General features: G+C 39.0%; 1 protein-coding gene across 5 annotated transcripts in view; it reads right to left on the bottom strand.

The window, feature by feature from the left end:
* The window catches only part of LOC102197974 (CAP-Gly domain-containing linker protein 4), a 59725-nt gene that overhangs the window by 28853 nt on the left and 14355 nt on the right, over window positions 1-16517 (bottom strand). For 2 of the 5 annotated variants that reach the window (XM_005738748.2, XM_005738749.2), the window contains 5 exons: window positions 9780-9926; window positions 8730-8869; window positions 8148-8241; window positions 7741-7902; window positions 5663-5781 (listed from right to left, as the gene is read on the bottom strand). In XM_005738748.2, the coding sequence (XP_005738805.1) occupies window positions 5663-5781; window positions 7741-7902; window positions 8148-8241; window positions 8730-8869; window positions 9780-9906 (642 nt within the window). In that variant the 5' untranslated portion in view covers window positions 9907-9926. Of the gene's footprint in view, window positions 1-5662; window positions 5782-7740; window positions 7903-8147; window positions 8242-8729; window positions 8870-9779; window positions 9927-10412; window positions 10655-14027; window positions 14147-16517 lie in introns of those variants that run through there. The other 3 variants (XM_005738747.1, XM_005738746.2, XM_005738750.1) reach the window with 3 other exon arrangements.

The following is a 16517-nucleotide window of genomic DNA, read 5'->3' as shown; positions in this document are numbered from 1 at the left end:
AATTATGGTGTGCAGTGCTTTGGTGACCTCCAGTGGGAAAATTAGTGCTTACAAAGACCAGGAACTAGACCTGTTTAGAAACAGCTTCAATACTTCTGCAGCCAAAATGTGCAATATTAAAGATAATCACACTGCAAGTTCCAATACAGATATAACATTCTGAATAAAACCCATAAGCTATGACAGCCCATATATTCATGCCAAAAACATTATCTACTGGGACCCTGCTGTGTATATACTTTCGCTCAAGATAACAGCTGATCAGGGCTGTTCAGCAAAGCCCTCAATCAAGATTTAAATGAAACTGAGATGCAACCGAGAGGCACGAAAGCAAACAGAGCAAGCACAAGACATCGAAGTAGTGAATCTATTCAAAAATCTGTAGTCTAAGCAGCTGCCTTCTCAGGTGTTAGCTGACAGCTGAGTCAGAAGATGTCAATGTGCACAAACAAAAAACCCCCACTGAATATCTAAAATTGGGGGGGGAAAAAAACTGATAGATTACCTGGACTTTCATACCAAAAAGATTGCGATCTGTCCCTTTTTTTTTTTTTTTTTTTTTTTTTAAACTGAGCAGGCAGATTTTCTCTGCAAAGATCTCCATCAAATCGCAGTAATTTGGTCTAGCAGTAAACAAAAAGAGCAAAGATTGAATCGCATCAGGAAGGTTTGTAAAGGTGAAAGTGGGAAAATTGTAGGAATCAATTTTCTATCTCAACGGGAGTTATGAATGCTGACATCTGAGAAAATGCATGGGGCAAAAACAGTGTCATCACCACCTACAATCTAATGAAATCCAATACAAGAGCTACGAAACAACAATCGGTCTGTTGAGATTACATTAGTGAATAGCAGGGTCACTCGCATGCTGTTTTTAGAGCAGTTCACAGTGGTGGTGGTGCACTGGGCTGCTTTGAGTCAATGTGGTGCACTAAAATAATTAGTCTGTTAAGAAAAGATTGAAAACGGGTGAATAAACTGTTTGTTTATTTTACTTTAACAACTAAAGGAAACTAATGTGCTAATGTCGTCCAGTGACATTAAATTAAATCTCATCTAAATTCTATATCTCTTGTTTAAGTCTGAAAACAAAGGTTCATTTCTATATACGAAATATGACTTCCATTATCTATCATTAGCATCATTAACAGCTGTTTCTGATTTGATCCATTTTCTTATAGAATTTTTTATACCTGATGTGAAAAATATTAAACGTGTTTATATTTTTTTGAAAACTTACCAGGCACCAGGTTCCAGAAAGATGTAAGTTTTTTTGAACATTAAGATATTGTCCCATTTTTTCCTTTTGTGAATCTGATGTATATTGTAAATAGAGCTGGGCGATAGAACGATAACGATATGTATCGCGATATAACTTTTACTCGATAGAGAAATTAAGCTATCGCGATAGACCTCGCCGCTCTTGTCCTCTTAAAAAAAAAAAAAAAAAAAAAAAAGGTCAGCCAATCCAAACTAAGTAGAGCAGAGCCGAACCAATCACAGCCGCAGCGTCACGTCGCGTGACTTGTTACGTACAGCACAAGTGCCAAGCCGCACGTGTGTTTGTTTGGGAAGCAGCCAGCGGGTAATGGAGCCAGCGCGTAATGGAGGAAATGAGTGTACCGACTAGAAAAATCAACCGAGCGTGACCGAAGAGAAAACAGATGACGGTTCCAATGCCGGAGAGATTGTCGAACGGAAGAAGCCATAGAAGTTCCGTAGTGTGAAGGTATTTCGGCTATTTCAAGTCTGACAAAAAACAGAGTAGCTGCACTGTAAATTGTGCCGAAAGCAAGTCTGGAAATACAATAAACTGGTGCATGCGTCACACTGTGCGCCACGTTATTGTTTCGGTGAAATGGATTTCTACAATACTGTTACTGTTAATTCTACTCTCTGCAGTGTTTAAATGCTTACATATACACACAGTTAGTGTCCCTCCACACATACGACTCGGTTCTGCTTCTATGCCCCAGCTTTGTTTACTTTTTCCCACCGAGGCTTCTAGACTTCTGATTGGCCAACATTTCTGCACGGTTAGGAATCTAGCGCCACCTGCTGCTTTGGCATGTTCATAGCAGCGTTTTCCTTCATTTCTCCCTTTATGTGTGGACGGGATTATTTTTTAAAACGAAAACGGAAAATCTCTGTTTTCAAAAATACCCGTGTACGTGTGGACGTAGCCTCAGTCTCTGACTGGAAGCGCTAATTCGTCATTCGGCTTTTGTCAGACTAAAGTAACTGTTAAAACTGTTTGAAAAGCTCAGCTATACAACAAGGAGAGATTGAGAATTTCCTTTTAGTTCTCAGTTTATTTGATATTGACAAAAGTTAGTCAGTTTTGTCTGTTCTTCTGTAAAACAAACTAAGATTTATTTTTAGAATTAATATTTTGTTTCTAAGTGGAATTGACAGTTTAGTCTGTTTCGTTTGTTCTATTTTGAAACTTAAACGCTTTAGCGGCTGCCTTTTGTGTAGTTTGCAATATTTGCCTTTATTTATCTGAAAAAGTCTCATGTTCCTTAAGTACATCTACCCTGTTGAACTTATTATGGGAAATAAATATTTAAAAACAAGCTGCTGATTATTTCACATTTTACTTGTGAGCAACGGCACATTTAAATCTTACAAATATAGTTATTTGGCTTATATCGTGATAGATATCGTTATCGCCTGAAATGAAAAAAACATATCGTGATATGAAAAAAATCTCATATCGCCCAGCTCTAATTGTAAATGGTAAATGGATTTTTGGTGGAAGTTAAGATAAAGGCACTAACAGGTAATGTGTGCAAACAAAAAGCTTCCAGGTTGTGAATTTATATCATCACAAGGTTCATACCAAAAGTCAGAGCTTGTTTTGTGCTAACGAGTTTGTGTCTGTTTGAATAAGGATTTGTCTGCACAAAGAGTTGTGCATACAGCTCACGTGGAACCCAATAGCACGCACGGTTCATAAGGATGACGCTATACATAAATCGAAACAGGGCATAGTGGCATTCACCTCAAATACCAGAAGTGCAAAGGTCAAAAACCACAGAATGAGAAGCCTTAAATAGCGGCTACAGTGAGAATGTTTTTTAAAATACTCGTTTCACATCAGCTCTTTATAAAATATAGCTTTGCTCCTCTCAGTGGCTCACAAGAACCAAGACCAGCACAAGCAAGAGGAACCCTCGGACTGGTTGTTTGTGACGCTGCCCCCTGGTGACAGTAAACAGCGATCTGTAGGCTGTGCATAAGACTACTGCAGAACCCTGTTGGAGCCCCAAGTCACCAAGATGTGGAGGGGTGGGCGTGCTGACCTCTGTGGTCATCTTCAATTTAGAGGTGGGGACAGACTAAAAAAAAAAAAAAGTTTAAGCCAAGTTGGGATTTTCTTGACAATATGTTAGTTCTGACTATGAAACAGGAAGATGTAGAAGTCAGAATACTGACAGAAATTACATTTGTTCCTGCTAGGTAGCTGATGCTAGGTGGTTAAATCAAAGGGACTAAGGCACCTCCCTCTGCCAGTGAGGGGAAAAAAGGCTAATTAAATATGTTATGTCAAAATAACATGTCAAAAGAAATGAGAAAAAAAAATTTTTCAAATTAAAAACATCTGGACCATGTGTCCTCTCGCTCCTTGTCAGCAGAATCCACAGGAAGCGCTACCCGAAAAATGCATCCACAACCCACCATGTTCACCTGAATGTAGATGAATAAACCTTTTCACTTGTCACAGCAGGAGAAGTGGCGCAAATAACCTAAAAATCAATAACATTACTGATGAGTCAGTTGCATTAAGTGCAGTTAAGGTATGTCAGTGAGCCAACAGGCACAAAAGACTGCACTAAGTGAAATATGACCATCATACCCACTTATATGCTTTTTCAGCTATGACAAAGCCGTCTTACTGATCTTAAAACCATGCAATTACCTGACGCATCCGGTACTGACAGTCAAGCCGCAAAGGACTCTTAAATATTGTTACCTTTGCAAGCGCTGCAGCTTATTTAAACCATTCTGCACAACTGCTTTACACATGTTATGTGGCATATTTTTCACCTCCTTAAGGCAGATAAAGTCTGAAGAGCTCAAATCTCCAGCAACACTTGAATCTCAAAGAACTTTGCTCGACTGACAGATTATAGCCTGTGGCCTTCACTGAGGTCATCATAAAACATTGAAATTTTAAAGTAAGGATAAGTATGGAATAGGAAAACAAACAAACAAAAAACAAACAAAAAATCCCCAGCAAATCATAAGTATCCATGTATAGTTCAGTTAATTTGGCAGCTACAAGGATGGGCTCAGCATATTAAGACTTATTAATATTTGGGTCATTCTTCTGTCAGGAGCATTAAAGATAACACTCTAACATAACAGAAAAACAACCAATACAATAAGTAACCTACCGTCTGCTAACAAAACTTCAATACTAGACTATAAGGTCAGTACTTAACAGACTGGCTGTTATACTTTTAGCTTAGATGCTAAATGTTTTTGTTTGTTTGTTTCGTTTTTTTTAAATGGCTGCTATTTTTAGTCATGTGGCTCGTTAGCATTAATGTTTCTACAACAAATGATTCTGTCATCAGATGAAACACCTCTTAACCTTGAGCATGTAAACTGCGCCTCCGTTACTTTTTGTGGAGGAGCTCAGGAAGTCCAGGAGCAGGATAGCCTAATTTTTGAAAACTGAAAAACTTGCATAGAGCTAATCTTTCTATCCATGATGTTGTTCCACCATCATGGATTATATTGTAAACTAATTTTTTTGCTTTTTTAGGGTTAACTATTTTACAATTGTAAGCCAGTCACATGACTACAGCTGTAAATTAGAAGTCTGCAGAGCCCTTACATGTCACCTCTCACTACAATCATCAGCACATCAGGTGGCCAATAATTTAATACATTTAAACCGCTGGGAACGCCCCAGTGGATGTTTCATCCTAGGTTAAAGCAATATTTTAAAAATTCATATCATGCATAAAATTATGACTATTATATAACCCAGTACTAGTTGGGCTTATGGTCAGGTTACATCAGTGCAATCACTGAACACATGGTTAATACCAAATTTGGTTACTAATCCTATCGTGTTTCCATTTTTTCCCCCTTATGTTGACCAATATCAGCATACTGGCAAAAAAAAAAGAAAAACAGAAAAAACAAAGATGGCGTTTACTACTGTGTGTCTATCAGTTTGGCCCGAGCTAGAAGTTCACGGGCCCACACTCAAGAGCTACAAGACTTCTTTGTTTACTTGTAAAAAAGAGGAAATAATTAAAACAATAGCAAAGAAAAATCAATTTAACACTATGAGTCAACTGGAAATTTTAATTTTCCATCAGTGCATCATTATTTATAACCCCAAAAGCACAGTGCGGATCATTTGCTGACTGTAGAAGCAACAAATATATAAATGAATAATACAAGCTATATTCTGAGGAGATCTTCATTTTTTAACATTTATATAACGCAACTCACTCATCAAGCATCGATTCTCGTCTCTGTGACTTAAAATCGAAAAGGGAGATCAATACCGATATGCAATCCTAATTAAATGTAATAATTCTTTGGTCGGTTTGATGAAGGAATTCAATCTGTCAAATTCACAGGATGACTTGTGAGTCTGCTGCTGTGTGCGTATACGCAGAACAACTATGGCACTTACTCTGAACGCAGGATTGGCTCCCAGTTCCAAGAGACACTTGACAGCTGATGTGCACAGGTTGGATGCGGCGATGTGCAGAGCTGTGCCAAAATCAAAGTCACTGCAGGTGGCATCAACATCTACAACATAAAAAGACCATTGGGAGGTTAGGAATACACAGTTATATGGCTTGTGTGGGTGTGTTAAGAATTAATTGACACTTTATTAACTTGCATCATTTTCTACCTGGTGTCTCAAATGCAAACACTGGGTTTAAACATTGTTTAAGCAACTAAGTGTAAAAGACAAACTGAAAACCTGCCCCATACACACACACCCTGCCTTTGTTGAAGTCATTTCCTAATTAACCTGCTCTTATAAAACCAGTTCTATTGCCCTCACCGTTTGTATTTGAGCAGACTGCTGAGAGCAGAACTGCTGCATGGTTTGTCTGAATAAATTAAGCACCACTTTCACAGCAGAGTTGTTGAGCTTTTTGAAGGCAGAAATCTCAAAGTATGTATAATGAATGCACCAGAACTCCAGAAACTTTAATAAGTTAACATGAAAGAAGTTCATTGACAAGTCAAATAATCGAATGTCAGTTTTTGCTCAAAGTATTTGTGGAATATTTTTACATTGTGCAACGTGCCACAGCAGAATATAGATTATTTTTGCTAGTGAATTAACAAATTATAGCTGATTGTTAACACTTTCAACTAGATTCAACTGCTGCTAACTTCTTGTTAATGCAGATGTCTACTGCACATCAGTGCAGTTCGGGTTAGACATGACATTCGAACTGAGCATTAGAGTAGGAAAGAAAGGTGACTTGAGTAACATTTAATGTGGCATGGTTGTTAGTGCCAGACACACTCGTCTGAATAGAGCATAACATAGCTGATCTGCTGGAATTTTCCCACACAACCACCTCTAAAGTTTACAAAAATGTCTGGAAAGAGTGCAGTGAGGGGTGAGAGGCGAATGGCAAGACTGTTATTAGGTGAAAGCAAGACCACAGTAACTCAAGAGCATTTTTGAACACACAATACGTCCAGCATTGAAGCAGATGGGCCACAGCAGCAGAAGACCACACTAGGGTCCCACTCCTATTAAATAAAAACTGGAAACTGAGGCTAGGGTAAGTTGGTAAGCTAGCTGGTTTTACCATTTACTGATTAGTTTGTATTTGTGTGTAATGATGCGAAAACCACACTTCTGTCTGTCTGTGTCATTTACTGAGGCAAGTGTTTCATCGAGCACCTTCTTCAAGACACACTGCCGTGAACGACACTTCTCTCGTTATCATTTGATCCAACGCAGCCAACAAGGTTTTATCTGCTGAGTAACGATTTTCATAAATTGGACATCACAGCCGTACGAAAAGAGCGATGATCAATCCTCGTGCTGCCAGTGTACAAGCAGACAATGAGCCGCCAGTATGAAAAGCTAATGACAGGGCTCCTGTACAGTTTCCATTTCAAAAGAACTTCGATTCTTTTACAGAAATAAAATTTTGAAACATCCTAGTAAACTTTTTAGAACCAAATTAACATCTAACAACACTTCATGAAACCATTTCATATTCAAGACCCTACTTTTTCAAAGGCTGGAGGCTCTTTATTCTGATACCTGGAACAGCAGGATGGTAGTATTTATTTTTCCCAGCTTCATTTGTATTTATGTAGTTACAAAGTGCTAAAAAATAAACTTAAAATAAAAAGAAATTACACAGAATTCAGGGGAATTTCATATTTAACAGAAACAACAGAAAAAATAAATTACAAAAAAAAAATCCTGCCCAACGAGAGACAGGTAAGAGTCTCAACGAGGCATTAGTGTTTTAAAAAGCAAAATTTTAAGAGATTTAAAAGAGGTTGCCGTTACCCTGCCTTAGATCTTCCACCAGGTTTACTGTAAGAAATCAACACATTCAGTGCCTTCACTTTACACACCAAGAGTTGTCACCCCCATAGGTCCATTCTGAGCCAAGAAAATCCCTGAAACAGGCTGTTTATTTGAGAAAATACAGTCTCTGCCTGTCCTTACAGCTAGGGTGACCTTTCATCTCTCTGCTCCAGCTGCAGCTCTGCTCTCACCTCCAGGCTGGGATGCTTGCAGCACCACACGGATAAGCTGGGGCACATCGAAGTACGCAGCGTAGTGCAAAGCCCTCATGTTAGTCCACCGCGAACGAAGGTTTGGATCCGCGCCCAGGGCGAGGAGCTGCTGAGCAAAGCTCGCTGCCGTGTCTGCATCGCCTGAAGAACAGGTCACAAACACAGGTGTTAGAGTTGAGAGGAGTTGTAGTAACAGACAGTAAGTCAGCTCTAGAGAGTGTATTTAAGAAGTGGTTGATGAACAGCTGCACTTACTGAGGTATACAGAATAATGTTCAGCAGTAGAGTGGTCACATAAATTCACACACACATACGTCAGAGTAGATGTCTGTTTATTTCTACCCTGCAGCTGAGAGTGCTTATTCAACATCTCTGTCAATACTTACCAATGCCTGGGGCTCCGGCCTTGCAGCAGTAGTGCAGGAGGCTCATATCTGTCAGACCGTCTCGATCATTCACACCACAGCCTCTCTTTAGTATCTGTGCAAAGAGAAGATATGCAGTATGTGCCACTAAGGACTTGGTGTTGGCGTGCAGAAATCTTCCATAACAGGTTAAAGTGAAATTAGAGGGAAATTGTGTGATGAATGACAAGTAATTTAAGGCTTTCATAACTCTACTCTACTTAAATCTGGACAACAGGTATTACGTAAACTGACATTGAAACAAGGTATTTATTTCTCAAGGGTGATAGTTACTCAGAAAATGATCGCCTTCTTTTACCCTTGAGATGAGTGCTTCTCTGCACAGTTTACTGCAATGCAGCTACTTTGTGTAACACAGGCAGAAGGGATTTGGTGTGTATCTGAACAGAGTCCATAACAATGAAAAAAAAGAAATCAGAATTTATATTAATCTGAAGTCCTCTGAAGTTTCAGTTGATTATATTACGACAAAAATAAAAGCGTTACAGCTACAGAAGGGACCGCTGTGAGATTCCGCAGCAGTTGGACATTTTTTTATGTCACCTCATTGCCGATAAGGTCAATGTTCTTCTGAACCTGGGGCACCCACTGCCTGAGGACAGCAAACAGCTCTGGTATGGTGGTGCTGGGATCCAACAGAACCTCCCTGCATTGCGGCTCACTGGGGTCAAAGAAGGAGAACTCTGGAAGCAATGAAGAGGAACAAAAGTAACACGTGTTAAGTATAATGAGGAGTGGGACTGGAAATATTTCTCTCCCGTGTACAGACACGAAGAGAGCATGTGTGAAACTCTGCAGCACAGACGTTTACTACGTTTCTGCAACTGACTGTTCAATCGATTCAGCAAATTACTAATCTTGGGAAATGCCCTTGCTGCCCTTGCAGAGGCAAATGAAAACAGATGTGACAGTAGATGGCCTGCCGTGAACCAAATGAGGCATTAGATGACCCGGCTGAGGCTGAAGGCAAATGGATTGCACTGTGAAAGGCCAAAAGTTAACACTAACTGTAGTCGGCATGACATTTTTTCATAATTTTGTCTCTGTACGCAACTACAGCAAATCTGAAATGAAATACTTTGATTAAAGATTCAACTTTCAGAGGGTTTTGGAGAAAAAAGGCATTAAACATGAAAATTAGACTTTAAAATACATCACTCACCTCAGAAGTAATTGAACAGTCAAGTGTTACTTGACTTCTATTCACCTCAAAAAACTTCAACACAGTAGTTTCTTAAAGAAATGAAACATCCAAGTATTTAAGGACATTAGAGCAAATCAGCATCAAACCTGCTGAAATGGCTTTACTGATTAATTAGGTAAATCAAGATATAGACGATAACAGTCACCATGTTCTTGTTTAAGAATTAATCACTACAAAAGAACAACCTCAATTTGTAACTAACATATCCAGCTACATTATTAGAACCCGGAGACTCTGTATCACTATCATCTCTCTGTGTCAATTTAAGCCATCAACCTTTCTTCAGTCTCATATCTTGCGGCATTTCACAGCCTGTCGATGCTGCAAAGAGAACGCGTTAACTAGCTTGAAATGTCACATAGCTGCAAAGAGAAAGCGTGAATACTCACCACAGTCACTGGGCATGGGTGCAGAGGCCACCTGGTGGATCACTGGCCGCTGATGAGAAGAGAGTCTAGCGCGGCAGCCCAGGACCGTGTCGCCTTCAACGGGCTCTGAAACATCCTCCTTTGTCATCTCCCCCTCAGGGCCTGCGGCTGGAACAATATTAGAAAGCCTATTCTGAGAACACAAGTAGGTCTAATCTCTCAATAAAAGCACACAGGCTACAGCGATGTCTTCATTTGATCTGGCAGTGCAATACAGGGAAATGCAACTTGTAAGCACAGAACTAACATAATATAAAAAAAACATGGTATTTTAATCTGTGGTGTCGCCTGAAGAATATGGGGCAAAGGCGCATTCAAGCTATCACCCCAACAAGACAGGGATTTTCAAAGAATGTCCGCATTTGACTCATAGCACCTCTGAGAGATTACTTTGCCTGCAGATTAGAAAACAAAGGTGAACACACCAAACTACGAGCCTAATCTCAAAAAAGTGACACTGTAATGGGGACACAGGAAGCTTTCACAGAGGAACCTTGGAGGCTGAACTAGAAGCATACACACACACACACACATAGGTGTAAGCCTGGGAAAGCAACATTGAGCCTAAAATCTTCCCAACCAACCCTCACTCACTGTCATCTTCTCCTTTATCCTCTTTCTTGTTGATCTCCATGCGAGCCTCCCAGTCGTGCTAAGCTAAAATCAAAAGACACAGACTGGGTCCAGTAGAACATCTAACCAAAATCCTTCCCAAAATAACTCCAAAGCTCATCGACTGTCCCCCTCCTCAATCTCCAATAACATCCCCACTCTCTCTGATTATACCCTGTTGATCCCCTGACTCCCAGGTCCAGCAGCTATTTACAGCCTGTACACTTTCAAGCCAAGGAGCTTGTATGTCTGACTCTCCCAGCTGGAATGTCACTCTCACTTTCCAGTCCTGTGTACCTCTGACCTCAATGACATAGAGTAGCCAAGCGTAACCCCTAGTGGAGGGAATGTGGCCTGTAGGCTGCAAACAAACGGTAGGAAAGTGGTGGCTTTGATTAGAAGGCCTGTCGTTCACCATAAAGGCCAGTGTCCAGTTCCCCCTGACAGCAAACATCAGCCCTATTGAAGCAACCATAGGACAGACACTGAATACCTATCAGCCCCAGGGAGAGGGTAGCTGACTTTACACCATGACCTCCATCCATTTGGTGTAAAGGAGAAGAAGAAGAAAAAACACTCACTGTCACAATAGGGTTGTATTATCAAATAAAAGCAATTTCTTTAAAAAAAAAAAAAAAGTATTTGAGCAAATTTGCAAGATATTTGTAGAAATATTTTAAGAAAAAAACTCATATTTCATAAGAAAAGGGGCTTAACAATATTAACCACTCTAGAGCCCTGAAACTGAAGCACCCTTTTTTGATTAGCTTGTGGAACTTCACTTCACAGTCTGATTTTCCAACAGCATGCTCAGGTGACGGTCTGACAAGAGACTAATTATTCTTCAGGAAGTTTGAAAACTTTGGCCTCAACTTTCCGAGTCACAAAGATGTTTTCTTTTAACCTGGATGAATTACACATAACTGAAACAATGTACTAACAAGCAAATTCAGATAACTCATATCAAGACAGGAGTCACCAACATTCTCTGTTATCCCAGATTTCTGCTTCAGCCTCCGAGTGCTCAACATTTATAAAAGAGGGCGTTTGATGTGTCATTTCACACATCTTCTGCACAAAGTTGACAGATCAAGTGCTACCTACTTCAGCCAAAAAGTGTCAGAGGAACAGAGGATAGAAGTCAGTAAAAAAAGAAAAAATATAACGTCTAAAAATTCTCTAACGTGCACATTAGCGCAGTCAGAGCTAAGTAAAATTAATTTTACTGACTGAATTTTGTAGTAATTTATTCACAGCAGTTCCAGCAGTGTGAAGCAGACTTGGCAGTGCCAGAAGATTCAACAGGTTTAATGTATAATACATTTTTCTTCAAACAGAACAGAATCTGTATTCCTATTAAAGTGAAAACTCAAACAATCAATGAAATTGTGGCACTTGCAGAAAATTTTAAAAAAAAGGAATGTGTTTTATACATACAACCTGTTGATTTGCATTTTAACTTTACCATTAAAGGAAGCTGTGAAATTATAGTGACAAACTGTGTGTTTCAAATAGTCAGCAGGCGATGCAGAAAATGTTTAACTGTGTCTATGGGGTATTTAATGTTTAGGAAAACTTGAGAAATAATAAATAAAAGCCTGTAGTGAGTGCTAACATTCATGTATTAACTCAAAAGAATAAATTATTTTCTGCAGCATTACTCTCTTGCCATATTTGCAAAAACAATGTTGCTTTTTATCATTTAATTTTTTTGATGATCATTTCTTTAATCTTTTTTATTACATATAATTGCTCCGACTCAAGTGGGTAGCACTTAAATGGCCCATTTTGTCCAAAAGAAGAGTGAAATGGCTTATTAATTACTCTATTTTTGTGAGCATTCAACTGAGTCAGAAAGTCTGGGTTACAGAAAAAAACTGAAATTATCTCTGACAAAGAATTTAGGATTTGCCAAGCTGATGCAAAGAAAGCAATGACTATGCTGAACTTTCTCAACAGCACACCCCACAGAAGAGTGCACGTGCATGCTTGAAGAGGAAGAGAGTGTGTCTTAACATGTAACTGTTGATCATTTCTTCGCCATTTTTTGTAATTCTGTAATTTCATTGTTGCAAACAGAACATTTGTATATAGATGTATGCTTTAGCAGTGATTGTGATTTCCATAGTTCATGCTGCTAAAGAGTGAGATGAAAAACTACTACCAACCTCTCTGAGGTCACTGACTGGCTGTGTAGAGATTAGGTCTTTGCAGTATGACTTGAGACAATGGCCTACTTCTGCAATAAGCCTCTTCTTGTTTGCCTGACCTACATGATGTCACCATCCCCACAGCTACTGAAGAGACAGCACTCACATATTTTTGATGACTGTGGCCATTTAAGCACCCATTGGCAAGCTACCCATTCTGGCTGACTGTAATGTATGTGGATCTTTTTAAGTTCCATGCTATATCTAGAGAACTATCTGAATTACATCATTAAGCTCATAATGACTTTAACTTCAGGAGCATGGAGCTTCAAAAAACACCCTGATTTTTCTTGAAAATTGATAGCATTTCGTGCACTAGCATATTTGAAGGCCATAAGCAGAAAGAATAATTTTACAGCTATGATGCTGAAATTGAAATAAACATTATATGTGTTATATGTGTATTTTTATTTAGATATTTCACACACACAAAAAAGTGGCATCAATAACTTTAATTGGATTTCTCCATAAAGATTAAATGTCTAGTGGTAATGAAATGTTTAGTGGTAACAACATATCCAAAACGTTTGTTCACAGGCAGCATCCTTGACCTCCATCCATCCTATGCACCAGGCCAAATCATGAACTATTACCCCCTGCATTTGTTTGCTGATGTGAGGTGGGGTGTGTGGATTAGCTTGATTATGCAAGACAGGTTCCTGTTACTCTAATCGGACGCAGGTATGCACTCAAACAACAATAAAGCCATTAAAGGTTAAAGTATTCCTGTCTAAAATATAAGTCCTAAATGACCACACTCGGTCGCTTGAGCTTTAATCAGCTTGAGAAAAGTTATGCAACTTATTATCTAACATCCAATTATTGGAGAGATGGCTTATTTGTGGTTGTTTATACCAGTTTGTGTGACTTAAGTGTGGCCGATTCATTTATATCCCCCAAATCGTTAGCTCACTTCACAGTCGAAGAGGTTAGCAGTAGACACTCTCTCCTCATCTCATACTTTTGTAGCCCTTTAGCAGAGGTAAATATAGCATGTCATCTTTTCAAACGTCCACAAGTGGATTTAATTAATTTCCAAATAACTTTGCCAGTTAAAAGTGTTTTTAAATCGAGCTACAAGCTGACAGTAACAGTTAGCTCGCTAGCATATGTTCAAAAACCGGCTCGGGCTTAGCGACAGATGAAGCACACCTTATATAACTAACACTGCAGACATTGCTCAGTCCCTATAAGCAGCTAGCCGTCCCTGCTTTCACCGTGCAGACGTGAAAGTTACTCAGAGCCCTCCTCTCAGTCACCTTAGCTCCCTGACGTTAATGTTCCCCAACAAGAACACTGGGCCAAAAACATCTGCGCTACTTACAATGCACTTAGCAAGCAGAGAGAGAAACAAGCATCATGTTAGGCTGCTTAATATTAGCGTTACCTTCACCTCCCTCCTTGTTTTGATCCGCCCATGGGGAAAATGTCAGATAGCGGATTTAATTTCCGTCCATTCTAATTGGATGTTACACAGCTGAAATACTTCCTGTTTCAACATCTAGGCTTCAGAATAAAGGCGGTTAATGTACACTTCCGGATTTTAAAATAAAAGTCTTACAACGACCCGTAAAAATAAGATAAGAAATAAATACAACTAAATAACTTTTGAATTGTTTTTGAAAATTAAAAAAACAAAACAAAAAAAACAAAGACACTTTTTTTAAATAAAAGAAACTAACCTGCAATATCTTGACAACATAAACATGACATTAAAGACACATGTTCATTTTATGTATTTATTATTCATTTATATATTGAATGAATAAATGTTCCATTTATTCTTTTCGGGTTTGAGCAACAATTCACTAATAAAGTTAGGAGGATTTTTGCCATCCAGTTGTGGCAAACCTACAAAAAGGCATTATTTTAGCTGCCCTGAAAGTTCCTTCAATTCTGGGATTGTTTGCCACATACTAATGAAAATAATCAACAACTGAATACCAGAACCTGCTGAAGGAAAATACCTCGAAATAGCTAAATTGCACTGTACTATTTTGGTTGCAGAAATTTGGAGTCTTGTTTTTCTGTTTTTGTTGGGCAAAAAACTGTAGAAGAGTCGACAAAAGAGAAACAACTTTATATTACCTTATGATTACTTTATGTAATTAAAATAGCAATGTTTAAACCCAGTGCTTTAGTTTCTTATGGAAGCACTTTCGTGACTGTTAAGTCCATTTCATGTTTTTGTTACAGAATTCATAATTGCTCATCTAAAATAAATGCTCTATTCTGCTATATAGGAAAAGGATACCCATTTTGTTGATGCACTGCTTTATTCTGAAGCACCCAACCTCCGAATACAACAAACCTCTTACTTTTAAACAGAAAAAGTAAGCTGCCACAAAGATGGATGGTGCAAGAGGTCACTTTTGAGTCTAATGCCTCTCTTATCATTGGCAGTCACAGTGTGGGAAGTTGTGTCTGAACAGCTTTCTTTTCAGGAGAAGGTAATTTCTCAGGGTGACACTTTTCCTCCAATGTCCATTCAGACTGACAAGCCACTTTTAGTGAAGACTCAGAGATGGGTGCTGGTGTTTATTGAACCTGAAGAGCACTCTGCATGTGTTTCTGCCTCTGTCATGAAATAAAGGAGAAGAGGACCAAATTGCAGACTGCTGAGACAGACTTGGAATAAAAAAAAGCAAGCCTTTATCGTCGCTGTTGTAGATCCAGAGCATAAAATAGAGAAGGGCAAAAACAAAAGAGACCACTGCAGGGGAAACATGCCAGGAGAAACCAAGGCTGGAACACAGTATGATGAGCAACCTGAGGCTTCAAATACACACAGGTTTCAATCAGGGAGAGTGGAAACGTAAAGGTAACAAGACACAGCCTAACTCACTTGGAAGTAACACTAAAAAGAGACTTAAACTACAGGCTGATGAGATGGTGTGTATAAGCACTAGAACACAATGGTTTTTAATTTGTGTTTATGTTTTTTCTGCGTTGATGGTCATACCAACTCTTTAAAGTATAGAATTATGGGAAAAACCGACTATAAGCACAATATGAATGCATAGTGAGGCAACATTACTGCAGATTTTTTAAACAGGCTAGTCTTGATTTTATTAACTTTAAACTACTGGTTCTCAATAGGAAGCAGGGAAGATTGGCTGCAGAAAAATATTAAGCTTTTCCTCCTTCAAATGATGAGGACAGGAATCAGCTCTCCCTAAAAAGCTCCCACAAAGCTACAGGAAACCAAAAAGAAAAAATGTTGGGGAAAACATCCAGCAGATTGACTGACTGACTGACTAACAGCGAGCGAGTGACCAAATCATAGGTCTGACCTCACTTGGAAAACCACAAAGTATCATGTGAATCAGGTGAAAGGTTTAGGTGTAGGTTTGTCTACATCTATAACAATACATTTCTATAAGGTAAGCTTATTTATAGAGCTTATCGAGAACAACATTCACACCGTGTTTTTACAAATAAGATAAGGTACCAAAAGTGTCCACAAATCTTAAGTCCAATAAAAGCCAGTTGAACAACAGCCTCAAAAGCAAATTCTCCTTTGGTCCTCAACCTGGACCGAGGTACCACCAGGAGCCCATCTCAGCTACCTTGGGGTGGGGTACACCCTGGGCAGATCGCCAGTATGGCTCAGCGCTAACACAGCTAGCACTCATATCCACATCTATGGGCAACCTAACCAATGAGATGTCATTGGAAATAAGAGGAGCTATTTCAGAGCGCATAGTAGGAGATTTTTGTTTTTGTTTTGTTTTTTGTTAAGATGGTGAGTAGCTGTCTATTTAAAATATGAAGAGAAGGTCCAGACACTGATCAGCTGCAGTTTGAACTGGTGAACTGGTCATTGTAAGTAAGTTAGGTTATTTTTTTTGTTTTTTGTTGTTGTTTTTTCGGGGGG

The sequence above is a fragment of the Pundamilia nyererei genome, unplaced genomic scaffold, assembly GCF_000239375.1.
Source record: "Pundamilia nyererei isolate P.nyererei 1_Seehausen unplaced genomic scaffold, PunNye1.0 scaffold00086, whole genome shotgun sequence".
In the NCBI taxonomy this organism is placed as follows: domain Eukaryota; kingdom Metazoa; phylum Chordata; class Actinopteri; order Cichliformes; family Cichlidae; genus Pundamilia; species Pundamilia nyererei.
Note: the sequence above shows the minus strand (reverse complement) of the source record. Positions and strands in the feature narration are given on the sequence as shown.